General features: G+C 32.7%; 3 protein-coding genes and 1 pseudogene across 3 annotated transcripts; 1 reads left to right on the top strand and 3 right to left on the bottom strand.

The window, feature by feature from the left end:
* Positions 1–2270: 2270 nt before the first annotated feature.
* Positions 2271–3304, bottom strand: LOC111294128 (protein EARLY RESPONSIVE TO DEHYDRATION 15-like). Its single transcript, XM_022887312.2, has 3 exons — positions 3257–3304; positions 2826–3175; positions 2271–2702 (listed from the first exon to the last, which is right to left on the bottom strand). The coding sequence occupies exons 2-3, from the start codon at positions 3148–3150 to the stop codon at positions 2548–2550; spliced, it is 480 nt and encodes a 159-aa protein (XP_022743047.2). The 5' UTR covers positions 3151–3175; positions 3257–3304; the 3' UTR covers positions 2271–2547.
* A 43-nt stretch (positions 3305–3347) lies between these two features.
* Positions 3348–10958, top strand: MUS81 (Restriction endonuclease, type II-like superfamily protein). Its single transcript, XM_022887308.2, has 15 exons — positions 3348–4182; positions 4351–4439; positions 4546–4624; positions 4715–4801; positions 4904–5029; positions 5187–5418; positions 5665–5797; positions 5906–6006; positions 6523–6656; positions 6755–6812; positions 7631–7789; positions 8644–8723; positions 9123–9360; positions 9983–10069; positions 10682–10958. The coding sequence occupies exons 1-15, from the start codon at positions 3989–3991 to the stop codon at positions 10781–10783; spliced, it is 1899 nt and encodes a 632-aa protein (XP_022743043.2). The 5' UTR covers positions 3348–3988; the 3' UTR covers positions 10784–10958.
* Positions 10959–11058: 100 nt separating this feature from the next.
* Positions 11059–16998, bottom strand: LOC111294127 (putative inactive purple acid phosphatase 1; annotated as a pseudogene).
* A 201-nt stretch (positions 16999–17199) lies between these two features.
* On the bottom strand, positions 17200–23044 carry LOC111294792 (putative inactive purple acid phosphatase 27). The gene is made up of 13 exons (XM_022888156.2): positions 22432–23044; positions 21058–21145; positions 19893–20165; positions 19594–19702; positions 19374–19488; positions 19051–19183; positions 18536–18723; positions 18263–18449; positions 18118–18185; positions 17943–18021; positions 17661–17849; positions 17490–17570; positions 17200–17372 (listed from the first exon to the last, which is right to left on the bottom strand). Exons 1-13 carry the CDS (start codon positions 22755–22757, stop codon positions 17295–17297), a joined length of 1914 nt encoding a protein of 637 aa, XP_022743891.2. The 5' UTR covers positions 22758–23044; the 3' UTR covers positions 17200–17294.
* Positions 23045–23363: the final 319 nt, after the last annotated feature.

Raw genomic sequence — 23363 nt, 5'->3', positions numbered from 1 at the left:
AATCTTAACATAATGTTCCTTGTGATTTTCATACATAATTTAAGTGCTCTTTGGTTAGCCTTAAAATATTTTGTTAATGACACATTAATGACAAAGTCTGTCATCACATTTTATTGAAGAGAACTCAAGAAGTATTTTGGATCAGTAATAAGCTTGTCAACATAATACTGACCCATCCATTTAGAAGTCATGTTTCAAATTTTTAGATCCTTAAAATATGTATGTTCAAAAACATAAGTCTTGATCTGCAAAGTATGATCTAGTTGGTTTTTGGTATTGAATTTTACCCTTTACAGTTTTCATAGACAACATTTATTACAGACCATCTTAACCTTCTGCTTATCATTCTTTTCAAACTCGACATCACACTTATTCTTCTTCTTATACTGTAAACAACATATCTTTTTCTAACTTAGGATTTTTCATATCTATTTCACTATTGAATTCTGACCATCTACTAATAACCTTTGAATTAGATTCATGTGCATTGTGTAAAGAATTTGATTTTTCATATTCTTTTTCATTTGTACCTGCTCTAACACGTAAACTATCATCCACTCCAACCTCATCTTCATCACCTAAACCTATATCTCTCTCAATTCCTAAATCTACATTGATCTTAAAATCATGATCATCATCATTTTCCATATTATATTTATTCTTATTAAAATTGAAATCAGAACTGTCATTATCATTTTCATATTTCTTAACATTACATCTTACTTTTATTTCTACTTTAATTTCAATGTCTAAAGCAACATTCACATGTGCTTTTTCAACAAAACTACCATCTACATTATGTTCATCAATGATAAACTCATCTTCTAAGTACACATAGATGTAATGATTTTTAGGCATTTTTGCAACCATATTGATAAAATCAACTTTTATTCTAAGAGGTCTAACAGAATCAGTATTAAGTGCCTTCACAGACATTTGCTAATAACATCTTATATTGCCCGTATAGCCTAATACATCAATAATATCATTCATTTCAATCATAAAACATAGCATCTACATGGCATACATTAAAGTAATCAACATTTTTTCTAATATAAATCATATTAGGAGTATATAAAAATTAACCACCATGATGAATAACAATTAAGAAATAGTCTAGATTAGGCTTTGAAAAATTATCAAATTTCAAAATTTTAGTTAAAGGATTATTTTGATTTAGACATAAATCCTAATAACTTAAACACTTTAATCTTCAATAAAGTATATTATAAAATTATATATATAATACAACAATAGCCTTCACATGTTTTAAAAAACATTTAAACCTAAACATGACTCCACATGCCTTCCTGATAAGCAGACAATAACCACATAACACACTTAGCACAACATAATGCACAATAACAAATGACTTGGTAGAAAAAAGTGTACACAACAATAACAACAAACAAAACAAAATCGGTTCAGTCTTGTATAGGCAAAAACAATTATAAGAAAAAGATGTCAACAACAACCATAATTAATATTCAAAACAAAACTATTTCATTCATGTATAGGTAGAAATAAAACTAGTGGATTCATATATGGCCAGAAAAAAAAATTCTATTCATACCAAAAGAAAACATATGATTTTTTGCCTTATGACGTTTTTTTTTGTCCATTACTTGCTTAAACTTAAAATAAACCTTAACACACCAACTAAAATCATAAACCCTTAAATAAAATAACAAAATAACTTAAATCCTAAATCATGACAATGTAACCTTCAATCGTCGCCTTAAATCGTAAAATCCTTAATTTTTAAAATTTTCTCTAAATCACCAATCTTTGCCCTAAATCACAAAATCTTCAATTTTCTTTATAAATTGCAATGTAACCAAACTTAATTTCTATTGTCACTTTTAGAGAAAACTCACTTTCTATAACCCTAAACCTATATTTTTTTCTCTTAAGCAAAGTTCTTAAATTTTACGTTTATTATTTTCTAACTTGACGAGGCCACTTGATTTTTTAATTGCGTATAAACAAACCATTTCTAATAAGTTAAACCATATTAGATAAATATTATGATTTTAATGATACAAATGACCACAAAAAATTTATTCAAATGTTAATGATGAAATTAAAAATTTTAATATTTTAGTAAACATTTTTAAAAAAAATTGTAATAGTTCAATGACTAATTATGTATTTTATTCTTTTTTATATAAGTACCAAATTGATAAAATAAAATCTGAACTAATTTACACATTAATCCAAACTTAAAGGTATGTTTTGTTCGATCCACCTTGGAGAAAGACTACAAGCTCTTAGAGAAATAAAAAAGTTAGACCTTCGTCGCATAACATTTTCCATATATTCTTACATAACCAGTGTTACACATAAAGTAGAAAGAAAAGGTTAAACTGAACCCAATCCGTAGACAACCACAAAAGCTGCAAACACCTATGTACAACGATTTTGACTTGGAAGTTGGAGCTAAGAAACTAATACAACTACTGCAACCAGTGACAGAGTGAGCTGCTGGCTGTAATAAGTAAGAACCAAATCCAAAGCCAACAACTCCAATCGAAATACATAATAATCTCAACGGGGTTGCTGGATTCGTCGTACTCGTGGCCTGGGACTCACGCACTTACTTGCCTTCTCAAAATACCTGGACTTCGGACTTTTCTCCACTGGAGATTTTGGCATGCTCAAACTCCTTAACACGGCCTTCGCATCCTTATTATTTCCAAAACCTACCAAAATAAATAATCACAAACAAATTCATAACTATTTATTCAGTTTCAATCGTTAAAGGGGTAACATTTAACAGGAATCAAATCAAATCAAATTAAATTAAATTTCATGCTTCACAATACCGTTTAGCTGGTTCTTTTCTTCTGGTCTTTCTTTGCTTTCGGATTCGAGGAACTCCTGGAACTGAGTATCGAGATCAAGGAACTCGTCATCGAAGCTGAGGTCAAAATAATCCGGTAACAAATTGGCTGCATCTCCCTCGTCGTCATCCGCTGCGAAGCTCTCCTCCTGATGCTCGCTTAGCCAGTAATCACGGAACCACGTGGATGTCTTGACAAGCTCCCACCATTCAGGAGAGAAATCCTCTACTTGACGAAACGCCGACGGGATGAACATCGGGGCGTCTGGATTCAACGTCGACGACCTTGCTCCAGCCACAGCCGCCATCCAAATTTCTCGATCAAACCGAATACTAAAATCAACCAAAATGGGAAAAGATCTAAAGACGATCTAAATAAATATGCACTGTCGGATCTAAAAGAGAGAGCTTTACCTTAGCCGTTGATTTTCCAGACTAAGTTCAGTGACGATTTAAAAGCTCGAAAATGGAGAGACAAAGGCCGCATAAAAAGAGCATAAAGTTGCTCGATTCGAAGTCCGAGCCTAAGGCTTGGGAAGACCTTCGGGCAGCAGCCGGTAAATCGGTGAATTGATGGGGACACGTGTATGTACAATACATGGTCCTGACAGTGGAATTATATGGTTGGGTTATGGATAAACGCTTCAGAGACGAGGGTTGATGATCCGTTGATCTGGCAAAGACTAGAAAGATATTTTCTTTTATCTATAAAGATATTTTCTTTCTAGAAAGTGCTGGGAGGGAGAGCTTTCGTCTGGTGCGGGAACAGCATGGAAACTTTATTAAAAATGATGAATGAAATTGTGCCACCTGCCCCACAAATGACTGGGGGCTCGCCTGGGTTCTGAAGAGTGAAGGTATCATTTGGATGAATTGGGCCGAATCAGATCGGATCAAGATAGGTCTTACCCATATTATTTGGTTTAACTTCTAAATCAATTTTTTAGATACATGAATTAGGAAGTCTCAGAATTTGAAAACAATTCGAATCGAAGCCCAGAAAAAGCTGGCGCGTTTTTATGCTCACTTTCAATTCTCAACACTCCTCTATCTCCGCAATCTCCAATTCGAAAAAACCCTAAAAAAAATCTCACATTTCTCAACCAAAACCGCTAGGCTTGGCAATTGAGCAAAACTCAGAAAGAGATGGAGAAAAATAGGCAAGTAGTGTGTCCAGAGAATGAGGAATTAGCAAACTACTTGCTGCAAAAGAGGCAAGAGCTAGCAGATAAACCCAAAGGGATAAAAGAAAACACTGACATGACTCTTTCAAAGGCGTACAACAACATTTGCAAGGCTCAGCATCCCATCAAGACACTCAAAGATCTCAATGACGTAAAGTATGCTCTTTTCTTCTTCTCATCATTTGCGTTTTTAAAGAAAGTAAAATTGGTCTCTTTGGGTTGTTTCTTTTGCCTGGCATTATTTGTATGATTCCAGGACCTGTTTGCTCTCTCATTTGTCCTTTTCTTTTTTCTTGGAATAATCTGGTTTATATTTGTGTATAGAGGTATTGGGAAATGGATTCTGGTGCTTATGCGTGGCTATTTTGACAGTGGTTCTGAACTTTCAGAACCAGAAGACATAACTAGAAAGGGTACATGTAATTCTGGTGTTTTTTTTATGTAAATTCTTTTTATGTATTGGTCCACTTGAATTGTTGAATTTTCTTCCTTTTTAATTCTTCTTTAATGCTTGTTTAGGTAAAAAAAGTAAAGGAAACAGACGTTATTTGCCTCAAAAGAATTCTGTGGCATATGCATTGTTGATTACTCTATACAGGTATTTATATACCTTTTTATGTAAATTGGTTCTGTCATATTTTTTTTCTATATAGATTTGAAGTTTCAGATGAATGTGCCTTGTCATTAGGGAGACTGCAGATGGGAATGAATTTATGCATAAGCAGGATCTTATTGATGCAGCTGAAGCAAGTGGGCTTTCTCGGGCGCCAATTGTGTATGTTGATTCTTCATATTTAATTGCGAATTTGTTTCTCAAGACTTTTAGTGATTTTCGAGTTTGATTTGTGGTTTATAAACTGGAATTATACATTCTTAGGCCAGAGAAGGGAAAAGGGAAACCTAGCCAAGTTGGAAGTTCTCTAAGGGACTGGTATAGTGGATGGAGCTGCATGTCAACCCTGATAAAAAAGGGATTTGTTGTGAAATCGAGTTGCCCAGCAAAGTATGGATTTTATTTGGTTTCTTTTATTCCTTTTGAATAATGCATGAGCCTTTTACTTAAACATATTCTTAACTTTATTTGGTTTTCTGCACGTGATTGCTTAGTGTTTAGTGTTTTCATTGGTGTTTTATGTATGAAATGCAATTCTGTTTTGCAGATACATGCTGACACCAGAAGGCAAGGAAGCAGCTCGTGAATGTCTCATGAAATCTAAAATGGAAGATCCCTTAGAAATTTTGGTTAATGTGGAAAGGCTTTCTCAACCAGACACACAGAATGCATCTGTTCAGGACTTTTGTCATTCTGATTTGGGTAGAGAAGAGACAAATGCAAAAGCTGCTTTTCGGCAGAAAAAATCCATTGATGTTCCGCTTGATTCTCTTGAAAGGGTATCTGTCAACTGAGATACTTCTGATTGAAATTTCAGTTGATTTACGAAGATAATTATAGTTTCAGATTCAAGTGTCAGTCTCTTAGACCACAAGACATTGTTACCAATCTGTAGAATTTACAGCATATGGGAATTTATGTTCACTCCTTGTGCTCCTGAACATTCTAGTGTTGACTTCTTTTATTCTGTTCTCTTGTTCTCTTAGAGGGTTTTTCTTTCTGGTCTTTTGATTTCCTTTCTGTAGTGCACTCGCATGGGGTACTCTAAGGAACAAGTTCTTTGTGCTTTTGCTGAAGTCTCTGAAACTTCCAAGAACAAGGAGATATCTTCACTTTGGCCAGCAGTCCTGTGTTGTCTTCGAGAAGATCAAGTTTATGGTTAGTTATTGCCTGTTTGAATATTACTTAACAAATAACATAGAGATTATCAATTTAATCATGGAAAATTATGGGACATGATATGATTCTTTTTCTATAAATGCTCAGGGCAAGAAGCTCGTGTTGGAATGCAGAGTACTCAGAGGGATTTAAGTAACAATGGTGGAGATATGCCAAATTTGTTTGCCTTGAGAGCTTGTTCTTCCTCTGTATGTTTGCTATTGGTCAATGGCAATTCAATTATCTTACATCTGTGTCAATTCAATTATCTTGCAGCTGTGTCTCAGATATGTTATGATGAGATCTCATGCACCGGGAATTTTACCTGGAAAAAGAAAAGAAAAATTGGCGGAGGAAAAAGAAAAAATATTTTGGTTAGACATGTGGCATGTGATAAGTAGTTCTGCCTTATGATGTGCCAGAGCCTAAGGATGATAGTTTCCTGTAAACGGATATAAGAAATGATCCAGTCAAATTCAAACAGTTCAGACTTTGTTAACATGCATGTATTTTTTGAGTTTTCTATACTTAGCAAGTAATATTAAAGGGAATTGATATGCTACTAATCGCAAATGATTTCTTGATCTCAAAATTTCTTAATGTTGAATATAGGTTGTTCATTAATAGTTCTGGTTACCTTTTGCCCTTTCTTCGTGAGTTCTCTTTATAACTTGCTTGAAAAGCTGCTCATCATCCTGGTTAATGGTTTAAAATTATCTGTGCAGAAGCCAAGTTCGGATGGTCTGGAAGCGAATACGAATGTTTTAAGTATTCCACCTCTGAGCTTTGGGGAGAGATTTCCGGATGTATATGAAGTAATCTTAATATTAGATGATCGAGAGCAATTTATCAGTCGAGGGTTAGTAACTTCATATCATTGCTATTTTATTGGATGTGCTCTTTCAAGTTTCAACTTATGGGGCAGTGAGCAATGTTAATATGGCTTGCGGTTTACAGTGCACGCTCCAAGAAAATGTTAGAGAAGATTTGCTCTGAATTCAAAATCAAAATAAATGTGAGCTTTTAGTTCCTGTTTATATCCTTTACTTGCATCTTAATTTTGTAATAAATTAAGAGCCTGGCTTAATCTTCTTTCTATGTTGATGGCTGGCAGTTATTTGCAAGCTATTCTCATCACGTGTTAAGAGCATTTTCAACATTTTGATTGGCTTAAACTCCACCGTCTCTATTAGCAGCCAATTTTTTTCCTTAAAAATTAGTGGTTCATGGCAAATTTTTATCTTATCTTCATATTTTTTATTACTAAAGAGTTTGTCAATGTTAATCTTTGATTCTTTGGCTGCAGCAAAATGGTATTAAGAGTAATTAACTGAATGTTGAGTGGTACCTCCTTGAGGCAGTAATTATCCAGGAATTGTACCAGCCTTAGTGTCTTAAGATAAAGTTTCACATGAAAGAAGAAGATGAGTCGCTGTGTGAGTCAAATTAGTCCCAAAGCTGAAAGTATTGGAAAAGGCTTTTAAATCTAGCCTTTTTTTTTTTTTTGAATTTCCAATTTGGCTTTTGTGCCTTTTAGTAAGTTATTGAGGATTGCTGTCAGACTCAGGCATGAGTGTTAAAACATGGGTATCTGTTCAGCACAGGGATCCTGGTAAATATAACAACTAGATTTTTAAATATATATTAGTTCTGGATTGATGTTTGTATGTCATTTTTGCTCTGGTTAGTTATGATGCCTACATCTGAACAAGCCTGAGTTTCTACTAGAATTTGCAGTAAACTGTTCTTGCAGTTGACAGATGAATTCTTGTTTCTTTACCGGTATTACATGATATATTAAATACAGTTATTTACAAAGTGACTTTTCTCCAGGTTAGACGGTTACCTATTGGAGATGGAATCTGGATAGCTCGCCATAAACATTTTTCCAGTGAATATGTTCTAGACTTTATTGTTGAGAGGAAGAAAGTTGATGATTTACGCTCTTCGATACGGGATAATCGCTACAGGGATCAGAAGCTAAGGCTTCTGGTATTGATTCCTAAATTTAATAATTCATGATTTTGGTCTCATAATTAATGGTGATGTTTATTGCTTGAATTGTACCAACTACAAATGTTCCTGTTGTATTGTATTGTTAAAATGCCTATAACCTGACCATTTTGAAGTTACAATAATCCTAAAGGAGTCTGCATGTTTTAGTTGACCTTCCTTGATTGCAAGCTTGTTGTTTACAGTCATAAGATGCACTAGCATTACCAATATCAAACAATATTCATAAACCTAAATTTACTAGAAACCTTTAGCCCTTAGAGATCCTTGTCTCTCTTTTTCCTTATTCTCTTCCCGAGTAGGTGATAAGGTTTCTGATGGATTGTTAACACAAGCCGTTGATGTTATATTGGTTTGTTTTGGTTGGGACTTATCTTCGGTTTCTTATGGCAGCTCTTGTGTAGTATGTTTCTTTAAATTGCACAAAGTTCTGGTCATATTGTTCTTCTAGCAACTTGATGCATGTTGAAGACACGGTCTTCTCATCCAAATATTCAAAGTTTTAAATTGTTTAAGGGGTTGCTAGTAACTTTTATGGACTGAATTGAAGAAATAAGAGATGTGGATAAAAATAAGGAAGTGAAATTGATTACTGATTCCTCTAATTTTCTTTTTACCATTGGTGTTTGTACCTATAAAATTCACAACAAACATACATAACTGCAAGTACATTTACATGATCCGGTTTCACCTTTTCTTGTCTAGACTAGCACTGTGCTTTGCGTTTCCATTTTCAAATATAAATTTAATTGGAGTTGGTGCAAGTTTTTGTTTATGCTTACTTTTCAACTTAATTTTGCCATCTTGACATTTTTTCCTTTGCATTTTGCAAGAGATCTGGACTTAAGAAGCTGATATATCTTGTGGAAGGTGACCCGAATTCTTCAGAAGCTTCTGAAAGCATCAAAACAGCGTAAGATTTTTTCTAGATATACTTTTAGGGATCACTTTACTTTCTACTGGTTATCTGTCTTTTTACTTCCCAAAGAAACTGTTTCTATCATTTGTTGTTGGATATTAACACTTTTATCCTTGCAGTCTTTTTTTTATCATTATTATTAATTGTTATCTTTAGAGTTGTTACTCAATCATAAATCTAAAATTGAACAATGAAACTGATTTTCTAGAACAGTGAAGGGAAATCAACTTTCTCTCTCCCCTTCCCCAGTTCCTATGTGCTAGTGATTGTGAAGGCTTTTTTCATTTGTGGAATTGAGGGATTCAAACCCCGTTCTTTGATCAGGGAGATCATGCACCAACCACAAGCCAAATGCTTTTATTTCTTGTCTTACTCTTTTCTTACTTTATGCAGGTGCTTCACTACAGAGATTTTGGAGGGGTTTGATGTTCATAGAACAAGTGGTTTACTTGATACGCTGAGGAAGTATGCTTATCTGACTCAAGCTATAACTCAATATTATAAACTGCATCTGCTTGAGGATCAGTCTAGATGCACTGGGGTCTGTCCTCCTTTTAATGAATTTGTCGAAAGGTGCCAAGAGCTGGATAAAATGACAGTCAATGATGTATTTTCCATTCAACTTATGCAGGTATATCTGTTCTTTCATTAAGGAAAGGTTATGGTTTAGTAGTAATGTGGTAAGATCATTTATTTGAACTCATTTAGAGTGGTTAATCAGTCCTAACATATGCCTCTATGCCTATATAATGAGCGCATTTCACCTACAATTCTTTTCATAACAATCCTACAATTGTCCAATCACAATAAAGAATTATGTAGGGGTCTACCACTTAAAGTGTGGGTTCTATTTAAAATTTTGATGGATCCCACACAATTCTGAATTGTGATTGGTTAATTGTAGTGCAATGATTGTAAGTGATATGCTTCTTTATATAATGTGCAGGAACTAGCATCATCTTCTCTAATATTGTTATTTAATTAGCAGTAGGTTTTGATAATCTGCTTTAGGATGTTGTCTTATCCATTAAGATTCTATTTTGTCTCTGTTAGGGGTATCAACATTAAAGACATTGTTTTATTGGTCAGTTGTGGACATGTGGGATTTATATGCTAATCATGAACCTGGTTCATATGTGGGCATAAATAATTATGTTGATGTATAACTTAAATACCGTTTTTAAGTATAACAGATTAACGGTTTTTTTAAGTGATTGACCTTGTTGGTAACATTTTGAATCATTTAATCTCAGGTACCGCAGGTGACTGAGGAGGTTGCCATAGCTGTTGTGGATTTGTACCCAACACTAGCATCTCTTGCCTGTGCTTACTCTTTCCTAGTGAGTTACTTGTTTCTATGTTGGAGCTAGGAGCTTTATATGATAAAATTAATAGTTCTGGCTAGGATTTTGTGCTTCTGAGGTTAAAAAGTGGCATCACAAGTTCACAACATAGTCATCGATCTGCATAAGAGTGCCTATAGTTAGTGGTTTAGAAAGGAGAATTAATAGAAGGGGCTTGGTGCTGGTGGGTCATAAATATTAATCAATCATTTACTGTTGTAAAAGGTATAAAATTCAAAGACGTAACAAGGTGGACTAGTTGCTGAACATATTATGCTCATGACGTTTGTGTGTGTGTGTATATATATATATATATAAACTTTTTATTCAAATTGAGTTGTTGCAAGATGATAATCTTGACTCCCCAGTCACCAGAAATTGAATTGTCCGGCTCTTAATTTGCATTGAAATCACTGCCCAATTTCTATGCAAATTGTATTAAGAAGAACAAAGGTTTTGTGCATGGAAGTCCACAATGCCATGGCCTATGCTGGTATTGTCAAGAACTTTGTTTTAGCCTCTAAAGTTATTTTGTCAAGGTCATCTTAATTTATTTTATGTTTATCTATAAGTTTTACTGACTTTGGTCAATTATTGGTGTTTGGAAAGGAGGGTGATGTATGCGCGCAAGAGGATATGCTAAGGAAGCAGAGTAACATGGTGAGCTCAGTTGCTAGTAAGAACATTTTTCGGTTTGTTTGGGGTGATTGACCAAGGCAGATCTTTTGTAAATTGTAATCTTCTAAATAAGAGTTGTCTCCGTTGAAGCTTTCTGTGAATGATTGTTTATTTGAAGTTCAATATTGTAAATAGCTTGTATGTGTATGCACTTTGAGGCTATACATAGCTCTATATGATAGTTGCACTTTCAACTTTTCTTTTTCTACTATGGCATTCAAATACTCAACAAAAAAAAAAAATTGTTTTTTTAATAGATTTCTCCAATTTTCTTTAATTTAAGAGTCTAATTCCATAATCCGGCTAGTTCATATTATCTGATTTCGAAACATTTTGCTTTTTGGTGATAGGGAGCTGTCCATGACCGTTCTGGTTTTTGAATTCACAAACTGCAATAGGTGAAGAAATCCATGAATTAGCAAAAAACTGTCTAATAATCTTTCTTTATGTTTATTAGAAAATACTACAAACCTCTACCGTTAGCTCATCCTTTGTTGCATGTGCTCTAGCACAACCAAATTCACAAATCATTGTCAAGCTTCAATCAGTTGCCTTTTCATGAATATTGAGCAGATGATGATTTTCTCTGGATAACACTAATTGTGAATAAAATTCTATAGACTTTTGGTTCACAAGGAGCGGGAATTTGTCCAGACCGAAGCCGGCCATTCCAACAATAGCTTGCACAGGTTCTTTGTAGTTAATATTGCCATACGTGTCTATACCCCATCTTCATCTTTCGTTGGCATTGCCAGGCACTGAGAGTTGTAAATGGAAGATGTCCTCCCATAATTATGAACATGACCGAAAAGAACCAGGTCGACCTACCTCATGGTTTCAAACCATCAGTTACAGCATCCAATACCAAATTCACAAATTAATGAAGCTAGAAGACGCTTTTATCTTGTTATCCAGCAGGACTGGTTCTACGACATTACGGAAATTAACTTCAGTACTGCCTAGGCCAATATAGCCGCTATACATGGGCCTATGCCTGCGTGCAAATGTTGCAGTTGATAAGTCCTAAAAATCAGTGAATTCTGTGACCACTCCACAGACCAAGGCATTTCTTGGAAATATTCATATCCTTTAACTTGACCTGTAAAAATTAACCAAGGTGCTTTTGATCGATCAACTGAGGCCATGACCTTCTCCATCCATTTGTACTTTGAAAAATTTGAAACCATGTCAATTACATACATCAGTGTAATATCAAAACTTAATACTAAGGAAAAGGTAGGCTAAATTTTACCTGTTCAGAATTTTCTGTCCAGTCGTGTTCTGTTGAAATGACTGTGAAGTGAACACTGCCTTGTTCTATGGTATACCATGGCTTATCCCTCGCTGCAGTTGGCATAGGGAAATAGGTCTCACAAGGAACTCCACATTCTCCGCCAGAGTCAGGAGTCGGTTAACAAGATCCTGAACCTGCATAATCCATGAAAGGTGGGAGGTAAACTGTTTTGATGCATATTTGCAGATCTTTCCATTTATCTTCATCATCAATACATAACTAATTTATGAATAAAAGAAATAAAATCTCGTTTAATTCTTTTTCTTATAAATTGTAGCAAACATCTCAGAGTGTGAAAATGTTCTGATGATGATTTTAATTAATTACTGGATAACTTGATCATTTGTGATCAATCATAATTAGTAAATATTGATTAGAGTGTAGTCATCTGCAATTTTGAGCGTACAATCTTTTATATACTGCTAGTAGGTAAGAAATTTACCTCTCATGGTTTCCAATTGCTGTCACGTAAGAAACCTTAGAAGCCAAAGGGCTCATAAGGTGAAGGGAGAACTCCCATTCAACCAGGAAGCCAGTTGCATAGCTTATGTCCCCAATGTGAAAAATGGAGTCTATGTTGCCATTTTTCAATTCTTCAACCATTCCTTTTACCGCTGAGAGAGATCCTGGCCATATGTGTCACAATCGTGCAAGCCTCATTGGTGCATAAATAGTGACACCATATATTTGTACCATTAAAATTTATGGGATTGCACCATTGGATTTTGTTTAGAGGACTAACTATTACAATTATGTGAAATTCAAATGACATATTGGAAATAATTCAGGATTAAGCAAGCCAGTTTTCCAGAAATGATGGTCAAGTTTAGAAAAAGTTAGATGTGGCCTACATATCCAGGTCAAATGTTCTGTGACAGTGATCACATTGAACTGTGTCTCTACCTGAATGTAGTGCTCAGCAGAAGCATCAAAAGGAGCCTTTACCATATCACCAAAAACAAGAAATTTGAGTTCATCTGATCCTCCAGCTGGTGGAGTCCGGAATTCAATTTGATCACTCCATCCAATCGCATCACAGCATCACAGAATACAAGGATAGTTTGTTTCTCAGATGAAACCCCCAAATATCTCTCCAAATTAGCAAAGGAATACATATGTCCTTCATGAATATGGGAGCAAAATAGCAGCCTACAACCATTATCAGCTTGTATCAAGAACAAAGTTTGAGTGGAATTATCCAGTTATCATAAGATCATGATCCTGTTATACCTTCCATCTTTGTAGTAGGAGGTGCTTGAAGGCTGAAGTCCTGTCATCATTGCCATATGAATGTAACCAGGGTCATGCCGACCGAAATCCTTGGCAGGACTTGGTACAACAATAGAACCTATCCATTTTACAATCAACATATAAATGTAAGTGAAAAAAAAATGTTTATGAAATTAATTGTCACATACGGTTTAGAATTAATTTAAGCCAACATGATATCCATGAAGAGTACAAATTCGGAACTCTCTGCACATATCCTCCCGCGAAAAAGTTGTAACTTCTGATGTCTGTGATTTTCCATTCCCTTATTTCACTTGTTGAGGCTTCTTGTCCCCACTTATCCATGTTAATCTCATCTGCAGCATTACAACAAAACTCCCAGCTGATTTCTGATAAGCAGAATCATCAACTTCTCCATGAACAAGCTCATGTCTCGTGGTAAAATCTGCCTTATCTTCATTTACTAGGCTCAGTCAGGTGACACTCAAGGGAAGTTTAACACACTCGGTAAAAACAAATTATACTTCATCAAATCAAGTTCCCTGGATTGGAAACTTAATGTCTTAGTATTACAGTCTTTAGAGAACTGATTAATATGCATGGATGCTAATTACCGATGTTCCAGTGGAATCTGTGCTTGAGAGATGCCCATACAAAGGTGCATTGGGATTTGAAAATTTCAAGGGGTTGGTGGTCCTCTTCAAAACGCAAGGCTTAAGGAACCCACCAGTGAAGAACACAAATTCGATGTCACTTCTTATGTTAATGACATGAAAAGTTACGGAGCCGCTGCAAGTTGTGACCTCGCATTGTTCATTGCTGTATTTGTTGCATGCTTTCTTCTTGCAACTGAGATAGACTGGATCACGGCTCACAAATTTTGCCTGCACAATTCCTATAATCGATTTTTAAAAATGAGAAACAAGGGAGTTGGTCATCTTGTCATATTCCATTTTGATTTTCTGATAATATAAAATCATTTTTCATGAATAATATTTAGAAAATTTGATTGCCATTTCAAAAGATAAACAAATTAATCATGTAAGAGAAAAGGGAAAACATGTTTGAAGAGTACGAAAATCTTTGTGGTTGCTAATTGCTGAATAAATTATTATATGCAGATGGCTACATTTTCTTAATTCGTAATTACATAAAATTAACATCCTACACGTTATAAGTGTCGGATCAGGTGAGCTGCCATTTTAGTTGGCTGTTTTAGTATCTCATACACAGAACAAAAAAAGAAAAAACAGAAACGAAAAAATGGGTATCTGTCAGTTATTATGACACATGAATTGGCGTCTCACATTTAAATACTAAGTGACAATATTCTTAAATTTAGATAAATATTAATAAAAAAAATAGTACATGCATTTTTTATTTGGATAATTAAAATTAATAAAAAAATTTTTAACGATTATTATTTGAATAAATAGTGAAAAAAATTCATTATAATTTTTTTTTCAATTATAACATTTTTTTAAAAAAAATAAAGTAACATATAATATATAAATATATCTTTATACTACTTAATTTGCATAAACAAATCTTTCTGAATAAAATTAAACATGTTTAATACGATAAGATATATTAACTAATTATTGATTTATTCTTAATTTTATATTTAATTTAATTTTTTAATTTATTTTGATAGTAATTTGATTTGTTTTGTTGTTAAAACTTTAAAAATCATAAAATATTTATAAACTGTGATGTTATATAAAATATTTATAAAAGAAATTAAATCTAAATATAAATATAATAATTAAATTTAATGTCATAATAAAAATATAAATATAATAATTTTTTCATAAAAATAAATTTTTTAAAACTTTTTTTTCCTTAACTTTCCTCTCAAATTGAAATATTAAAAAAAGTAAGGATTACAATGTTTCTAGTGCTTTTCTTTCCTTTCCTTTAAATATAGTCTAGGTCTCGTCAAGCAGTTAGCAAACTATCATTTTTATGTGAAGGCTTGATTTTTGTTGCATTTCTTGATGACACATCGATTTATATGATATGATAATAGGAAGTTGGCCGTCTCTGTTTGGCTTGTTTTTACACCAATACAAGACAGGTGGAAATTTGTAAATCATGGAGAAAAAAATTAATATTAAGGACTTTTTGTTAGCTGGTTATATACATAGACTTGAACCCTGGACATCAATGTTGGGTCGTTTGAAGACATCTCAGATAAAATTAGAAATTCTTGAGAATGGTCAAGGGTTGATGATTGTAATTTTAATTATTTCTATTGGTTTTGTTCGCACTTCTTACAAAAGGGTCAACCAACAAGAAGGGTAAGAGTTTAAACAAGCAAAATTAAAGGTAAATGGGGTAATTAGTTTGGTGAGTGGTAATGTAATAATTAATTTAATAATTATATGACTCAGAGTGGCTTCAGCTATGAGCTAGAGGGGCACACCACTAGAGCAGTTAATTTTTTTGATATTCTTTGCCACCCACGGAATTGAAAAATGGAAAGATTTTCGATATACACAATCAACAAAGGTCAGATAGGTGACTCACAATATTTATCAGGCATGTTAGTTCAATTGTTTTGTTTCTTTTACATTTACACAGTCCATTTAGCTGAATATAGAGCATCACATGAAAGTAAGTGGTAGCAGGCTTTTCAACTACGAACACCCACAATTTTTTGCTAAGTTAATTATGACATTCCACATTAATGATAACATGAACTGTCAAAAAAATTTTTTTTTGGTTGAGCAATAAAACCGAAATTATGTACCTTAACTGGATAATGGCAGGGGAGAGGAGGTTTAATTACCAATGTCAACGGTTTGCACATAAAACGATTTACTCTGGATACAAGTTTCAATGCTACATACGCAACAAGGCAAAAGAACGAAGAAGCAAAGCATATTGAAAGTTGAAACGAAAAATATGATTTCACGTGAAACAAAGTTTTTTGATTCACAAAATGAACATAAAAAGAAAAACTAGAAAAATTTACTTAAGAGTAGGAAGGTGAGATCATGGCAATCCAGTCTCTATTCGAAGGAAGCAAAACTCCGCTAACAGTCACAGCGACAAACACTTCATTGGAGAGGTTAGAATTTCTACTAACATTAATTTGGAGAAGAGGGTTTGGATCAAGACATTGAAATAAAGTTCGTCCATTGACCACACGAAAGTCAGATATTGCAGTGTAATTGCGATGTACGATGGTTGAGGTGGCAACCGGGGGATGCAACCGGAAAGAAGAAGATAAACAAGGAAAACTGAAGAAGAAGAAGAAGAATAAAAGGAGAAGAATGAATAATTTGAAAAGACAAGAAAATGGTATAATTTGAAAAGACAAGAAAAGGGTTCTTCCATTGGAGCGAAACAATGAATTTGTGACCATGTATGAGGCAGGCAAAAAGGTTATATATGAGTAGTCTTGCTTTGTGTCTGGCATTTCCGGCAATCAGGATTTGGACACGGTGAGAAAGATGGAAGTTTCAAAATTTTTTTTTTGACAGAATTTAAGGTTAAACTGAAAGTGAATTCGTGCATGTTGGAATATTTAAGGGTGCATAAGCGAATTCTAGGGGGGCATTTCTTGATGGAACAGTAATGTTACGTTCATGCCTAGAGTTTGTTATCAACCATCACTTTGTCCCCTCTAATAGGATTTTTCCTTTTCTGGTATTATTTACTTTAATTTTACATTGTTTTTCTTTATTTTATCTAATTCCCTGAAATCTTTTTTTTTCTTCAAAGAGAAAATGAAAAAGAGAGTCAAATTTGTTTTTTTTTTTTTTTATATTAAAAATGGTAGGGATTCGAACTAATTCATTAAGGAATTAATAAAAACATATATCATTTATTGAGTTAAATACTTAAAATTTTTTTTAAAGCTTCCTACTTTTTATATATTATTCCATATATATTTTTGGAGTAATAAAAAAGATACAATTTCAACCACTACACTATTCTAATGAACAGGATCATAGGCCCTTTAATTTTCTGCGGAGGCAGTGCGGCCTGAATTGAATCCAGCTTTCTAATTGATTATCTTGCTCTCAGGCTACTTTGCTTTTTGGTGATGCGGAAGCTGTCCTCAATTTCTTTGGTATCTGAATTCACAAACTGCAAAAAGAAAGAAGGAAATGCATGAAATAATTAGAAACAGAAGCATTTTCCAACATTAATCTTTATATTTTTATCTGAATTCATAGTGAGTCTTAAAGTGTGTTAATTGCCAACCTCTAATTTCAGCTCATCCCTTGTTGCATGTGCTCTAACATAGCCAAATTTAGAAATCCTCGACAAACTCCAACTAGCCGCCTGCTCATGGATGATTAACAGATTATTTTTTCTACCTAATCATGAAATAAATACGAGTATGGACTGCAGAGACATTCCTTCTAAACTTACATCATCAGGAAATTTGTCGAGACTGAAGCCGGCCATTCCAACAATAGCTTGCACAGGTGCAGTGTAGTTGCTATTGTCATACGTGTCTATTCCATTTTCATCTTTCGTTGGCATTGCCAGACATTCAGAATTATAGACCGAACATGTTCTCTCATAATTATGTACGTGGCCAAAAAGGACCAGATCAACCTAATTCATGTTCTCTTGTAATCATTTTTAGCAAAAAATATATAGGAAACTGAACCAATTAACTTGATGAATAATGAAGCCAGAGGTTTTTACCTTGTTATTCAGGAGAAGGGGTTCCACGATTTTCAGAAATTTATCATCAGAGCCTAGAGTACTGTACATGGGCCTGTGCCTGCATTTTGGAAACAAACCAAGGGAATCTGTGAGTCTCTGAATTTCTATATGCATATCGAGGCATTGGATTCATTTTACAGACTTTTTAACTTACCCAGTAAAAATTAACCAAGGTGTTTTTGATCGATCAACTGAAGCCATGTCCGTCTTCATCCATTGATACTGTCAAAATTTTGACGTCAACACAAGATGATAAAGATTGGAGAAATCCTTTGTTGGAAGGGCATGTTCAGTTTTACCTGTTCAGACTGTTCTGTCCAGTCATGTTCTGTTGAAATGACTGTGAAGTGAACACTGCCTTGCTCTATGGAGTACCACGGCTTATCCTTTGCCGGGGTTGGCATTGGAAAATAAGTCTCATAAGGAACTCCACATTCCCCTCCCGAGTCTGGACCTGAGTACCATGACCCTGAGTCTACATAATCCCTGAAAAGTATGTGGGTAAATTGGTAATAACGCCTAATAGCATTGACTTGACTTCCATTTCTCCTGATTTTAGACAAGAAAGTTACCTCTCATGATTTCCAATTGCCGTCATGTAAGTAACTTGAGAAGCCAAAGGGCTTATAAGGTGGAGGAAGAACTCCCATTCAACTAAGAAGCCAGTTGCGTAGCTTATGTCTCCAATGTGAAAAATGGAATCTACATTGCCATTTTCCACTTCTTCAACCATTCCTTTTACTACTGAAATTGATCCTGGCTGAACGTGCCACGAAAACATAAGCCTCATTATTAGCATAGTAATGCCTTAAAATAATATTTAGTGTGTATATATATGTTCCATCCAAATTTGATTATCATATGAACGAAATTAACTTGTGAAATTTAACTTCTTGATCAGGTAAAGTAAAAACATAGCAGCAATTGTTTAGTCCAATAGCCCCATAAGTGATTTCAGGATTTTAGTGGGTACTAGGACATTGAATTGCTGTTACCAAAAAAGTTTTAGATCCCTCCTATACCATTACTGACCCGATACAGTTTTCAGTAATAGTAATCACATTGTATTGCTAACTTGCATCTCTACCTGAATGTAGTGCTCTGCAGAAGAATCAAGTGGAGCCTTTCCCATATCACCAAATACAAGAAATTTGAGTTCATCTGATCCTCCAGCCGGTGGTGTCCGGAATTCAATTTGATCACTCCATCCAACTGAATCACTGAATCACAAAATGTAAGGCTATTTGGTTACTAATTGAAACCACAAATCCCTCTCCAAATTCCCAATGTTGTACATTTCTTTCATGGATATAGAACAAAATAAGGGCCAAGCTAGTAAGTATCAGCTTTTGACAAGAATGAAAATTGAGAGAAATTATTTAGTATCATAAGATCAATTTCCTGCCATACCTTCCATATTTGTAGTAGAAGGTGCTTGAAGGCTGCAATCCTGTCATCACTGCTGTGTGAATGTAACCAGGGTCATGCCATCCAAAATCCTTTGCTGGACTTGGTACAATAGAACCTATTTCGAAATCAACAAAGTGTAAGTGAAAGGTTTTTGAAAATGTCAAATATGGTTTAAACAAATGAAGCTCTAATGAAGGGTACGTATCAAATTGGAACTTACTGCACATATCATCAGATGAAAATGTTGTAACTTCTGATGCCTGTGATTTTCCATCTCCATACTTAACTTGTTGAGGTTCCTTATCCCCGCTAACCCATGTTAATCTCATCTGCAGCCCCAGTGATCACAAAGCAATTAACACTCAGGACAATCCTTTTTTGATCATCAAATTTGACTGATTATGCGTTATAGGAAAATCGATAGTTAAGCATCTTTGACTATAAGATTTGTCTTCATAAAGTGTACAAAATCATTTCTTTATATATGTAGTCTAATAAACATATTGACCCCTTCCATACCGATGTCCCAGTGGAATCCATGCTTGAGATATGTCCATACAATGGCGAATTAGGATTAGAAAATTTTAAAGGAGCGTCGGTCCTAGTCAAAATGCAAGGCGTTGTGAATCCGCCAGTAAAGAACACGAATTCGATGTCAGTTCTGATGTTAACGACATGAAAAGTTACGGAGCCACTGCAAGTTGTGACCTCACAACTACCGTCGTTGCCATATTTCTGGCATTCTTGCTTCTTGCAACTTAGATAGTCTGGATCACTGCTCATATACTTTGCCTGCATCAATTCAAGTGGATCTTTTTCATACGTTTGCAATGTAGTAATCTACTGTTAAAAGGTTTTTAAACTTTACAAACAGGAAATATATATTAAAAAAGTAAAGAAATAAAACATGTGGCATTATCTTAATCATGCAGAGTTAAAAAGTCACATCGTCTGTGTATAAAACCAAACTCAATAAGTATATATATCCCAACCACATAATTAAGGACGCTGGGAAACTAAATTGATTTTTCCTTTCCTTTCAAAGTTAATGTCCCATTTTTCAAAATTCTATATTATTTTCCAAATTTAGAAAATGAGAAGAAAAATAGAAGGAAAGAAATTGATAGATAGTCATATGTTATATCCAATTCTAATTTTCAAGCTTCAAATAATAAACAATTTATATAATGTTCGATGATTAATATATTTGTTTTAAAATTTGATCCAAATTGAGCAAATCATGAAAGTAAAACATGGAAAAATTGTTTGAAAGAAAATGAAATGATAATCTATATCTAATTCGTCGACATAACTAATTATTTGAAGCATGAACCTTTATATATGTTAGTTGATTTATAGCTGTTTTTATCAATATAGTAGAATAAAACTTTGGAATGTTAATCTTGAAATAGACACGTATTTGTTTGAGTCTTTGTTCTATTATGTCTTGTGTGTAAATTTCTATTTTATAATCTGCTCCTTAAATTACAAAAGACATAAATTTCTATTTTATAATTAGGAGTAATTTTGTGTGAAATGAGTAATTAGGATCATAAGATTGACGAAGTCTCGCGCCGAAACACACACCAATGATATATATATATATATATTTATATATATATATATATATATATATATATATATATAACTCACATCATTTGTCAAACAATGATTTGAAAATTACCTTAACAGGATAATGGCAGAGGAGAGGAAGAGCGCTTGTATCACCAGTCTGTAAATAGTAAGCCTCACTTCCAGGACAGGTAGTCACACTGCATTATATATAATATATAGGGCAAAACAAAGTAAAGATCAATGCAAAACATGAAACTAAAAATATAATATGTCATGAAAAAAGAATTACAAATTAGATTTCGTTTGTTTCATAGAAAATAACTTTTAAAAAATAATTTTTATATATTTAGATTTTTTTTTTATAAAAAGTAACTGGTCAATGAAAAATAATTATTTGGTCAACGAAAAATGAGATAATTTTTTGAAAATTATTTTTTCTTTTTCAAAAAGGGAAAACAATTTAAAAAAAAAAGATTTCTATGAGTAAAACTATTTATCAATATGTTTAAGTATAATTTTTATTTAATTTTGCTTAAAAAATTAACAAATTAATATTAAAAGTCTTTTAATATTTTTATAATTTTACTCAAGTAAGACTTTGAATATAATATTTTAAGTTTGAATTTGATTTGATTTGACTTGAAATATTATTATATTAATAAAAGTATTTTATTTAATTTTAATTAAAAATTAAAAATTAAAAATCTTTTGATATTTCAATTTTAAATATTTTTATTTTGTATATTAGTAAACATAAATATTTTTAATATTTCAATAATATATAGTATTATATTATTTTAATAATAAATAATAACATATATAATAATATTTTTTATTATTTTAATAATTAATGTTAAATAATATAATAATATTATTTTTCGAATATGAATATTTTTAATAATTTCTTACAATTTTTAGTTTAAAATATATAATTTTATATTTTATTTATTAAGGTATTTATATTACTATTTTAATAATAAATATAAATAAAAAATAATTTTGTTATGATTTAATAACAGATACTTTTAATATAAAATATAAATATTTTAATAGTATAAAAGTTTTTATAATAAATATTACTATTTTAATATTAATAAAAAAATATTTTAAGAATGGTAATACTATTTAAAATATTAATATCAAGACTAATATATAGTATTAATTTAAGTATTTTTATATTAATATAATATTTTAATATTAAATATTATTATTAAAATATAATTATTCTTGAGTATTAATAATTTTAATAATAAATAATTTCAATATACTTTAATAATAAATAATTTTTAATATTTTAATAGTTATATTAATATTGTTTGAAAAAAGAAACTAATTTTTTATAAAACAATCAAACAACAAAAAATATTTTTCATTAACTTATCCAAATAACAAAAAATCTCTAATTTTTTAAAAAATATAAATATTTTTGAAAATCAATTTCTACAAAATAAATACAACCTTAGAAAGACTCTGAAAATCTTACTCAGAATTGGAAGGTGAGATCATGGCAACCCAATCACTTTCCGAAGGAAGCAAAACCCCGCTAACATTGACAGTGACAAACTCTTCATCAGAGAGGTCAGCGTTGTTGGTAACATTAATTTGGAGATAAGGATTAGGATCAGGACATTGAAGTAAAGTTCTTCGATTGAGCACACGGAAATCAGATATTGCAGTGTAGTTGAGGTGAAGAAACGTCGAGTTGGCGACCAAAGGGTGCAGTTGGGACGAAGAAGGAGGAAAAGCAAGGAAAAAAATGAGTAGAATGAAGGATAATTTGTATGCGTAGTGTGTTAAACGTTGGTCCATTTGTGATACCAAGGCAGCCGACTTCAAAATAAAGTCTTGGATTTTGTTGGTTTTTATATCTTAATTTTCTAGCTTTGTTTCTGTCATTTCGAGGATTCCAAGGTTGGACGAAAGAAAGATCAATAATATTTATGGGCAGAATTTTCCGGGCTCATATTTATAGCAGAATTGTACGTGGCCAAATTAGGTTAATTTCTTGACAGAACATTGTTACATTGATACAGGTTGCTATTAACTGTCACTTTTGTCCCATTCCTTTTATGAGAATTTTTCTTTTTTTTTTTTTTTTTTTTGACTTCTACATACTTTATTTATTTAAAAAAAGATACTATAAACTTAAATTTCTCGAATCTGTGTCATCTAAAGATTTACTTTCCAAAAGTATTTAATTTGCCTTGTTTTCTTACTTAAAAAAAAAAAAGAGTTGACTTGTTTACATTAATTTCCTAAAATCTTAATCTTCTAGATTTTCCTAGCTTTCAACGCTATTGTGCTAGCTAGAAGAGGAAATATTAAAAGATAAAGAGATAATTAAGCAAGAAAAGAGAAGCAAAAAGGATTAAATTAATTCCTTCAAATCTTAATCTTCTTAATTTTTTTTTAAAA

The sequence above is a fragment of the Durio zibethinus genome, chromosome 14 (genome assembly GCF_047325235.1).
Source record: "Durio zibethinus cultivar Kanyao isolate XHJ-2024 chromosome 14, ASM4732523v1, whole genome shotgun sequence".
NCBI classification, from domain to species: domain Eukaryota; kingdom Viridiplantae; phylum Streptophyta; class Magnoliopsida; order Malvales; family Malvaceae; genus Durio; species Durio zibethinus.
The sequence above is the reverse complement of the archived record's forward strand: the minus strand, read 5'-3'. Positions and strand labels throughout refer to the sequence as shown.